This window comes from Tamandua tetradactyla, chromosome 1 (genome assembly GCF_023851605.1).
Source record: "Tamandua tetradactyla isolate mTamTet1 chromosome 1, mTamTet1.pri, whole genome shotgun sequence".
NCBI lineage: Eukaryota > Metazoa > Chordata > Mammalia > Pilosa > Myrmecophagidae > Tamandua > Tamandua tetradactyla.
This window is the reverse complement of record NC_135327.1, coordinates 182,160,147-182,171,639: the sequence shown is the minus strand read 5'-3', so window position 1 is coordinate 182,171,639 and position 11,493 is coordinate 182,160,147. Positions and strand designations below refer to the sequence as shown.

General features: G+C 41.3%; 1 protein-coding gene across 5 annotated transcripts in view; it reads left to right on the top strand.

Annotated features, from left to right (window-relative positions):
• Positions 1 to 5,433: 5,433 nt before the first annotated feature.
• ZC3HAV1 (zinc finger CCCH-type containing, antiviral 1) overlaps positions 5,434 to 11,493 on the top strand; it is a 62,966-nt gene continuing 56,906 nt past the window's right edge. For 2 of the 5 annotated variants that reach the window (XM_077144434.1, XM_077144502.1), the window contains exon 1: positions 5,435 to 6,073. In XM_077144434.1, the coding sequence (XP_077000549.1) occupies positions 5,766 to 6,073 (308 nt within the window). In that variant the 5' untranslated portion in view covers positions 5,435 to 5,765. Of the gene's footprint in view, positions 6,074 to 11,493 lie in introns of all 5 variants that reach the window. The other 3 variants (XM_077144392.1, XM_077144646.1, XM_077144580.1) reach the window with 2 other exon arrangements.

Genomic DNA, 11,493 nt, shown 5'->3' with positions numbered 1-11,493 from the left:
CTACACTAAAGATTACTCCTTCACCTACACCTGCAAGTCCATCCTTTACCAATTCAGTTCCTCCTAGGGAAACTTGCTTGTTGTATAGATTCCATTTAGGGAAAACTCCTGTAACCACTCCCTAACCTCTGCCTTCCTTTTACTGTTTGACCATTTGACTAATGCCACTTTTGATTCCCATAGCTCCTGTGGAATACACATAGTTGCTATGGACTTTATGCATTCCATCTGACTCACCTTCTGATGTTTATACAGTTTTAATTACTAGACTTAGCACAGGTGACCTAACTGCCTTGTGTAGGCTTTGCTTTCCTCTCTGATAGGTGGTGCCAAATCATATAGCCTGATAGCATACTAACGTACCCTTTCGCTTCAGGTTTGCATGCTCCCCTGATTTATTTCTTTAAAACCTTCACATATGGCAGGATCTTCCAGTGAAACAACAAAAATCAACAAGGAACAAACAATCAAAATTCTCTGTCTAGTACCTAGATAATTTTTTCCTTTTTTTCCTTACCCTTTCCTTTCTCCCCCCTCCCTTTTCTTTTCTGTCAATGTTCTAAAATTAGTGATTGTCTTAGTTTCCTAGGGCTAGCATAACAAAGTATTACAAACGTGGTGACTTAAAACTACGGAAATTTATTCTCTTACAGTTCTGAAGGCTAGAGGTCCAAAGGCAAGTCTGTGTCACGCTCTCTCCAATGGTTCTATGGAAGAATCCTTCTTTGCCTCTTTGTAGCTTCATGTGGTGCCCAGAAATCCTTTATGTTCCATGGCTTGTAGCTGTATAACTTAAGTTTCTACCTTGTCTTCGTCCTGTCTGTCTCTGTTTCTTCTCCTCTTATAAGTACACCATCAAAATGGATTAGAGGCCTACCTTATTCCAATATGAACTCATCTTAACATAACTAATCACATTTGCAATAACTGTATTTCCAAATAAGGACACATTTTGAGATACCTGGGGTTAGGACTTCAACATATATGTATATATATTTTGGATGCTGTATGGTGTGGGTCATATTTCATTCTTTTTCCATATGACTATCCATTATTGCAGCACCATTTGTTGAATTATTTGTTTATTTAGGGAAGTTGCATGAGCCGGGAGCTGAACCCGGATCTCCTGCATGGCAGGCAAGAATTCTACCACTGAACTACCCTTGCATCCATAGAAAGGATCATTTTATTTCTTTACTATGGATTCTGAATTCCAACCTTATCATTCTAAGAAAACTGCTGGTTTATCAAGTGAGCTGGAATCTAAGACTGAGAAAGGAGACTTTATTGACTTAGGGACGCTCCCTCATGATACAAGATTTAACATTCTGACAAGGATGAAGGGATGGTGCAAATCTTGGAAAAGTGATGGTTCATAAGGAGTGAAGTTGGAATGCCGTAGTTGCCATGGCAGACAGTAGAGGAAAGGATTAAAAGACTCAGAAAAGTGGACATGATGGAATATCATGTTAGGCCAGAAGACCCAACAGAGGATTGATACTGATAGCGTCAATCCTGAAGCATCTTCATGGCTCCCCTGTTAAAGTGGGGCAAGTGAAGTCTTGACCAAGGTCCAGTGGGATCCACCAGACATATCCACTTACTTCATCTCTCCAGAAGCTACTGGATAAATTGTTGGAGTGGCTTGTGTCTTAGCTTGCTAAGTTGCTGGAATGCAATATACCAGAAATGGAATGGCTTTTAAGAAGTGAATTTAGCAAGTCACCAGTTTACAGTTCTAATGCTGAAAAATGTCCAAACTAAAGCATCCAGAGAAAAATACCTTGCTTAATAGGAAGGATGATCTGGGAAGGCATGTAGGTGGCATCTGCGGGTCCTTGTTCCCGGTTCTGTTACTTCCAGCTTCTGATGCCAGTGATGTCCTCTCTAAACATCTATAGGCCTTCACATAGCTGCTCCGGGACAAAACTCTAAGGGTTTCAGCACTTAGCTTAACGTCTTCTGGGGTTGGAGATTTCATCTCTTCAGGTTCTAGCTATTTTGGTGAGTCCTTGCTTAGCACGTGGGCCATTTTTGTCTCAATCTCCAAATGTCTACATTTGCTCAGCTCTGAGGTATCTTCAAAATGTTGCCCCTTTTAAAGGACTCCAGTAAACTAATTAAGACCAACCTTGAATGGGCGGAGTTATATCTCCATCTAATCAAAATGTCACACCCACAGTTGGGACCATCACAGCTCCATGGAGATAATCTAATCAAAAGTTTCCACCCTACAGTATTGAATTAAGATTAAAAGAAACGGCTGTCCCCACAAGATTGGATCAGGATTAAAACATGGCTTTTCTGGGGTACATAATAGCTTCAAATAGCATGGCCTGTTAAAGATGAAGCTGAAGCGCGAGCTGGAGGCAATATACTGCAATGATGACATGTTCTCCAGGCTTTGGTATATGCATTAAATCAGAGAACTTAATATGGTGCTGCAGCCCCAGTGGGTTTGGAAACAGAGTAGAAGCAAGAGTAGCTCCACTTTCCATCATTCCCAGTGACACAGTGGGTTTCCTGATGCCTACAATCTGGGCTCTGCAGGTTTAGAGGTTCTGGTCCCCAAAAGGGACATACTCTTGCCTGGGGACAGAGCAAACGTCCCATTCGCCTACAAGCTCTGGCTGCCATCAGGCACTTTGGACTCTGATGTTAGAGACTAGCAGGTAAGAAAAGGAATGGCCATCTTATTACCAACAAATGCATAATTTTCTGCCTGATATACACAAATGACAATTCCTGAGACAATGGGTTTCAAAGGGAGAAAAAGTTTATTGCCAAGAGTGAAACAAGAACAGATGGCTTATGGGCTTAAAATCTGTCTCCCCAAACTGTAGTAACTGAGAATTCTATAATATCAAAAGATGGGCAGGTTTTAGGATATTGAGTATAATGCCTTGAGAAGATGAAGTTAGAGATGATCTAATTATTGAGCATGCACAGGTTGATTAAATGCCTAGTTACAGAACATATGTAATAAATTGGCGGCTTTAACAGGATGATGATGGGCGTGATTTTTAGTATTATAATGAGGTATAGGTCACTTACAGGTTAAGGTTCAGGCTACTACATGTCAGGAAGGCCAATTTTGGTTAGATCTAGCTTTGTCTAGTAAGACAGCTTAGGAATTGGGGTGGGTCAGTTATGGGCTGACTCATGTTCCTTCATTAATAAACATTAAGGTGCTGTCTAGGGATCACAAGACGTTAAAAGTTGTAAAACAGGATTAGGGGATACAAACTGGGCCAGTCATGCGTTTGCACAGGATTTTTGCAATCATAAGGTAAAGATATAATCATTATTATCTGGGTTATAGTTCAGTGAGTTTCAGAAAGTTCAGGTATTTACTTTCGGTTATTCTACAATACACTAGAAAGGAAAAGGGCATCTATATAATGCTTCAGTAATCATAATCATTTGTTAACTCTTAATTGCTTGGTGACAATTTTATCAGAGGTAATTGACCCTCATCAGGAGTTGGAAGTGGGGCTGCTCTTACTCAATGGGGCAGGTGTTTCCTGGTACTCTTTTGCCCAACTGTGACTGTCAATGGACAAGAGCACCAGTCCTGGCCGGTGAAGGGAATAAGTACCGAGAATAAGCACCAGGTGCGCAGACCCCGCAGGAATGAGGATTTGATGGACCCAACCAGTTAAGCCACTGAGACCAGGTGAGGTGGTAGCCAAGGGTGAGGATTAGAATGGCTAGCGGAGGAGAGATAGAATGAGAACCTACTATGGCCTTGAGGCCAACAGCGGTGACAGGGGTTACAGTTCATTCATCTTCTAAGTTTCCTTTTATGAAGAGAGGCCCATCCGAGTTCCCTGAACATGGATGGAGAAATAGTTCCACATGCTACAAAAAGTGGACTATACAGACAAGATGTGTCACTCAGTTCTCCCTAGAAGACAGGATTTGCTGTCCAGTTGTGAGGAACGTATTTAACATTTAACTGAAAGCCTCCAGCTTTAACTCTTTCAGGATCTGCCCCAAAAATCAAGCTAAAGTCACATACTTTTTCTGGTGGCCCCTGCCAATGCCTGGTACAAAGGCCTAGCCAATTCTGTTCCAGAGCTTCCCCTCGCTCTGGCAGAGACTTTGTCAGGTCTGCAAAGCAGTCTGACAGCTCCCACGGACCAATCCTGCTCCTTCTCTTGTCTTTCACTGGACAGAATATCTTTTGCACTCCTACCTCTGGGTCAGTATCTGCTTTCTAGAGAATCCAATTGTGACAGCATTTGTTTTTAAACTTCCCCAAATATCTTTTTTTCCCTTTTCATACCCTTAAAGCATTTATGTCTCCAAACTGAGGGGAATGTTATCTCTCTATTCCCAACCACTCTAACCAAACTGGACTTATCATTTTCTAATCTCCTCAATAACCACTGCAACATTTAATCAATGCTTTTCTTATATTTTTAATGTTCTTTTCAAGCCTTCCCACACATAAGCTCCTTAAGTGAAGGGACTATTTCTTAAAGTTACACATTTTCAGAATGACTAACTAATGTAAGGGCCACATAAAAGATACTCAATAAATATGTTAAATTTAATTGATTTGGCAATGAAAGCCCAGTACCTGAGAACCTGTCAAACCACAATTATGGCCAAGTGGATGAAAGACAAGTGTGGAAGCAGTAGCCAGAAGGCACAGGAAATCAGATGGCACAGACCTGCAGTTCTGTGTGAATCCCACCATTGTTTTTTTTTTTTATCCCATTAGCGATTTCGAAGAATTTCTAATTTGGTAACCACATTCTATTTTTTTTTTTTAAAGATTTATTTCCTATCTGATAAATGCCCAATTTATTCTACCTGAAGGGGAAGGTCTTGTCGAAATATCTAAAAGGGGGACACAGATTTGAAATCTTGGGATGTGTACCTGTGATTTCTTGTGAAGAAGAAGCAATGTCTGGGGCATCTCTGTTAGTGATTATAGGCAGAAAAGAAGGGGTCTAAAAGAGTTTCTTCAAAAAGTTTGTGGGAAAACAAAAACGGAGAGTCATAATCGCTGTTCTTTAAGGGGTCATCGTGATGGAAGAAAAGTGCGCGTTGGTCCTGGATTCCGCGGACCTCGATCTGGTACACGGCGGCCAGATTTTGGGAACCTCGGGGGGCACCCGCATTCCAGCTTGGTAGTGGTGCACCTCTGCTCAAGTTACTTTCTCAATTACTGAGTGATGATGATAATATCGACTCCGTGGAGCCTTGTAAATTCCACGAAACTTAGAAAACTAAAATACACCAGGAGAGCGCCCAGCTCGGAGGAAGTACTCTAGGGTCGGTTCTTTCCAAGGATGGGTGAGGTAGGAGATTTCGAGAGGACTCCTCAAGAGGGCTCTCAAGACTCGCGTCACTTGCCACTTAGTCTGACTTATAAAAACGCTCCCAGAGCCCAGAGATAATTTTTAGTTTCTCTTCTTTCCGAAAAAGCCCCGCGGCGATTATCTGGGAAACCCCATCTTCGCCTAGTTTAGAACCAAGAGTTCTCCGCGCTTGTTCACTTTCCAGGTTTTCCCATCGGCGTTAGAGTTCAAATCTGACACAAGGACTAGAGGGTGATATCTGGCTTCTCCGTCTAAGAGCCGAGTTGGAAACCGAAACCGATGGGTTTAGCTAACGGAGGAAGAGAGCGCGCGCTCGCCCTGGGCGCGTCCAGCGGAGCACCGCCCGCTCCCGTCCCCGCCCCGCGGACACTTGTAAGTTTCGATTCTACGCAAGCTGAGTTCGTCGCACTCGGCTAGGCCAGGCAGCGCGCCATGGCGGACCCCGAGGTGTGCTGTTTCATCACCAAAATCCTGTGCGCTCATGGGGGTCGCATGGCCCTGGACAAGCTGCTTGAGGAAATCGCGCTGTCCGAGGCGCAACTCTGCGAGGTGCTGGAGGTGGCCGGGCCCGACCGCTTCGTGGTGTTGGAGACTGGCGGCAAGGCCGAGGTCAGCCGGTCGGTGGTGGCCACCACTCGAGCCCGGGTCTGCCGTCGTAAGTTCTGCAACAGACCCTGCGAAAACCTGCACCTCTGCAAGCTCAACCTGCTAGGCCGGTGCAGCTATTCTTATGTGGATCGGTGAGTGCACAGAAAAAGGGGAGGCACCCCCTCGGCTGTGGTGGGGAAAGATGGTCGGGGCTGCTGCTTCGGGAGGGGCGCCCCTCACCGGGTTCCCTCACCCGACAGCATCTTTCTCCAGCCTCTTATTTCTTTGCTCCCTTTGGAGAGCCCCTGCTTCTAACCCTGGCGGTCCCCATCCCCCTGGTGCCTCAAGATCTTTCCTCGAATATGGCTAACGCCACACTGCCCAAGCGGAGACTGCGTTTACCCATCCCCATAAGAATAAAGTGCTTTTTGGGCAAGCCGATCCTGGTGATGTTGAAGGCAGGTTTGGGAATGAAGAAAAATGCCTTTGTTCTCTGGATTCTTCAGTCCTTCTCTTTCCGCTACCTTCGATCCTAGAATTGTTGGCGGGGTTCCCGGCACCAAAGCCGCACTCGGGGTTCTCCATCGGACTCCATCGCAGCGAGCGGCTGGTCTCTGCTTGACCCTCCAATCTTGGTTGTCTCCGTACCTCCCAGTATCACTTCTCTACAGTCTGGCTCCAGTCCACACCATCTGACCCTCCTTTAGGTTACCTGTAATAAAGTCCCTGAGCACTTTCCCGCTTGTGTCTTTGCAGTGGCCCGCCCGGGACCACTGACTTAAAATGGTCGTTTAAAATGGTACAGCTTACTGCTTAGGAGCTACTTCTGTGTCTCCACTTGCTCTTTTCTGCTCTCTCAATATAGGTGCGCCCCAAGGTTTGGGTTGAGCCTTTTGATTAGATTATCTCGCAAGTTTCCCACTAAAAGAGCTCACTCGTTGGCTCAGCTACCTGAGCTACAAAGATGGCTTCCCAGCATACACCCCCTGCTCAGGCTTGCCTACTGAGTTCATATCTTCATATCTCAGTGTCTCGGGAACAGCAGTCTCCGAGTACACTTGGTTAAACTCATGGTCTTTCCCCCAGACAGGGTTTTTGACACTCCCTTCCACCTTTTCTTCATATTTTTCCCTCTTCGCAATTCATTCGCTCTTTCTGTGAAGTCTCACATACCTATCTCCTGTCCAGTTCCTCTTTTCCATCGCACTTCCCAGTGCATTCATTATTGAATTAAATTGACGGTCTCAGTAGCCACAGTGGTTTCCCCCATCTGTTCTGCCTCTGTTTACTTCTGTACATGGCATGTACCTGATATGGCATGTCTTACAGTATTGCCCTCCTTAAAGACCTTAAGTGGTGACTTGTCTAAAATGGTGGCCATCTAACTGATCCCATACTTCTTATTAGCAAAAAACTTTAGATCACTCACCTTCTGATATATGTGTAATATAAATGTAGAGAAGACACATGCTTTAAATGGATGAGACGGATAATATTTTTTAAAAAGGTATTTGTTTATAGCAAAAAACCTTTTTGCCCATTCTAAAATTTAAAAAAGGTGTTTGAATAAGAGTGCTTATTTTAAAAATATTTGTTTAGTACCTTGTGAGGTAACTATTTGAACGCCTCTTTCTGAGATCCTGAAGATACGTGTGACTTACAGAGGAAGTCATCTGAGTCGGGGGTGGAAGAAACCACTGAGGAAAGAAGGAAAGACTGGAGAATAGAAAAGGAAACACTATATATTCTAGCACTGTATTGAATAGCAGTGGGATTAGAAGATTATCTTTTTTCTGTTAAAGTGAATGATGAGAAATTCCTTACCAGCTAATGGTGGCTTTTACTTTTAAATACATATGCTTTTATCTTTTGACTATTTAGTATAGATATTTTCAATGTACACAAAAGTAGAGAAGAGAGTATGATGAACCCCCCAGCCATCCTTTGATTTCAAAAGTTTTCAAAATATGGCCGATCTTGTTTCATTTATTCTCTCTTCTCATCCCTGCTCTTCACTCCAATGAATTATTTTAAAGCAAATCCCAGGCATCATTGCATTCATAAATAATGAATACCTCTAAAAGTTACACGCTTTTATTAAAATAACTACTATCCAATTTTCATTTATAAGGTTACAATAATTCCTTAATGTCATCTAATATCCAGTTGGCATTAAAATTTCCCTGATTATTTTATAAATCAGACTTGCATTTTCAGGGAAAAAAACATAAGCAGGTACAGTCCTTAATTGTTGCAATATTACACACAATAATATATTTGGACAACTTAGTTTGGTTTTATGAATTTTATTATGGTGTTGTTTTTTGCCTGGTTTGAAACCTCAAAACCATTTTTAGCTCACAAATTGAGTTGTTAACCTGAAATTATAATTTTAAGATATATAATATAGGGACTGTTTGTGCAAATTTGAGTGCATACTCTAGAGATTCATTAAACTTTTTTTTTTGGTAGTGTGGTAAATAACTGGTCATATTTTTCATTTCATATTACATCAATTTTGAATTTAGATATTGCACCTTTTTTTTTTTTATCCATTACTGTATATGGTATTCTCATAATGAGAACTTCTGGGAAAATTTACTTGTTTGGTCCTCAAACCCTAGAAAATATGGTTTTTTCCCAAATATGTTTTAAAATATTTCCCCTTCTCAGCAATTTATGAAACTTCATCTCATAAAACTTGGCTTGTGGGGTGAGCCACAGTGGCTCAGCAGGTAAGAATGCTTGCCTGCCATGCCAGAGGACCCAGGTTTGATTCCCGGTGCCTGCCCATGTAAAAAAAAAAAGAAAGAAAGAAACAACACTTGGCATGTGTAACAAAAGGACTTTGTGGATTATTGGTTAATGTAATCTGTTGACCTGTTGATAATCAAGTTGAAATTGCCTTTTAGTTCAAGAAAACCTTCTCTGTGTACCTGGTGACAGTTTGCATCTTTTTTTGGACTTATAAAATTTCCTCTGTAGGGCTGTTATTTATAGGTGGGGTTTCTATTATCTGTCCTGCTTTTAGCTATACATTTTAATTGAGAATAGGACTTGATTCTGTGTTGGGTAATTATTTGTTTTGGTGGATAAATTCTGATATTTCTATTTGCTTTGCTGAAATGTATGCCCCCACACAGAATTCTAAGCCCAGTTCTGACATAAACAGTAACTCCCATTTATTGAACAAATAACTATGTACCAAGCACTATGATAAGCACTTCACAGACGGTATACAAGTAAGTCTTTACCCTAGCATCTGAGGTAGGTATCGTAAACTCCATTTTGAGGTAAAGAAATGCAGGCCCAGTGATGTTTAGAAATTTATCAAAGGTCACATACTTAGTTGCTGGCAGGATCAGAGTTTGAACCTAGATCTGGATAACTTCTTAACCAGTATTTGCCTTGTCAAGTAGCTGTATGAAGTGTGATATTTCATTAATTTAAGTTATTTTTTGCAAACGTGATTTCTTTTTAAGTTTTGAAAGCAGGCTTTCTGAGTGTTTTCATCTCGCTTTGTGGTTTCTGCCAATGTGGGTGTTCCCTCTGGGCTCTTTCCTGTTTGTATGCTTTTCCGTTTTGGTTAATTGAAACTTTGGGTGGGGGTGGGTAGGTGGGAAGCATTAACTTTTTCATAAATTGAAAGAAAAACCCACACCAAAAAGCCCAAAGAATAATATAACAGGCATCAGAGAACTCATCTCCCAGAATGAAAACGTATTTATAATGTTCATTTTTGTTTCTTGTCTTTTAAAATAAAACTAAAAAATCATAGCAAGCTTAAAGTGTGGTGTTTTCTTTTTCCTCTTTCCCAGACCCATTTCCTTCCTACTCGAGGAGCAGCTTCAGTCGTGCTTTTGTTGTGTATTCTGCCTATCCATGTTTTTATATCTTCCTTACATTTACATTTGTACCTATATAGAAAATGTAGTACTTTTTATGTGTTTCAGAATTTTTACTCAACATTGTGTTTTTGAGAACTATTCATGTGGATACTTAACCTTCTTAGTTCATTCATTTTAAGAGCTGTATAGTATTCTATCATAGGAGTTATGTAAAAACTTATTTATCTTTTCCCCCAATATTGTACATTTGGGTTATTTTCGTTTTTGCTACCATAAAACATGCTGCCTAGAATCAACATATCAGTGCTTAATGCTCCTGGCAAGAGCCTCTCTGGATAGATAATTAGAAGTGAAATTGCTGGTTTGGGTGATTGCACTGCTTCGACATTACCAGATTCTGACAAATTAGTCTTAATGGTGGCTATATTAATTTACACTTTTATATTTGAGTGTAAATTTCATTGATGCCCCACCCACACCTAGTGTTAGACTTGTGTATGCATAAACCAGCTGAAGAAATATAATGTTTCTCAGTTAAATCTTGAATTCACTTCCTCCATCATCACTCCCTTCCTAGAGACGGTAACTGGAGATAGTGTTCTGTATTTGGTGTTTACTTTTCCCATATATTTGTTTAGTATTTTACTACTTAAGTGTGTATTTTTAAACAATCTTTAGGATTGTTTTGCATGTTTGCAAACCTGCAGCTCTATCAGTGACCTTGATACTGAATATGTTCCACAGCTTGCTTTATTTGTTCACCAGGATGTTTCTGAGCTTCACCCCTAATATACAGACCTCTATTTCTATACCACCTTGAGATCTGGGAACGCGGGGATTTCTGCCCTGGGTCTCATGCTTTACAGGGCCTACTTCTGGTCCTCCTCCAGTTTTATCTGCATTCACTGACTGTAGAGTCTGTGGGGCCAAGGAAATGTGGCCATCTGGGGGTTCCATCCCACTTCTAGATCGTTTCTGGAATCCTGGGACCCTGGAACTCTTAAGCCCATTTTCAGGGCCCGTGCAAGTTTCTTTTCTGGGTCTTCCTAGGTGTGGAAGGAATTTGAATGTGCAGGTTGGCCCGGGCACTGCCTCTGTAGGAGGCCACTAGTAGCATAGGGCAGAGCCGGGGGTGGAAATAGAAGTGGTGGGCAAGGGTTGGGAGCCAGGGCTGCCTTTCTCCTGTGCCGTATTCTCTCATAGAATTCTGAGAAGTCCGAGAATTCTAAATTCAAACTTGGCCGTCCAGATGATTATGAAAGTTTATTTGCCAAGATAGGAGGGTAGAAATATTTTATTTAACTGTTTGTTGGCTTGATTTATGACTTTTAAGTATTTAGGCATATGGTGTTGCATTTTATAGTATTTGCCTGGGTTCTATGATTTCTTTTGTACGAATGCAGATGATTTATGTATCACTTTTCCTATTATTAAAAATTTATATTGTTCTTCATTTGTTGCTATTACAAACCATGATGTGCTAATGTTTTTGTATATGTCTCCTTTCGTACATTTCAGATGTTTCCCTGGGGTATCTAGTAGTGGAATTCCCATACTTAAGTTTTACAAGATAATACCAAATTGTTTTCCAAAGCGAGTATACCAAATTTTGCTCCTACGAGAAGAATATGAGTATTCTTTTGCTTCATATCTTTGCCAATTGGCATCATCAGACTTTTAAAATTCATGCCAATTCAAGGGATGTTAAAATCATTGTGATTTTA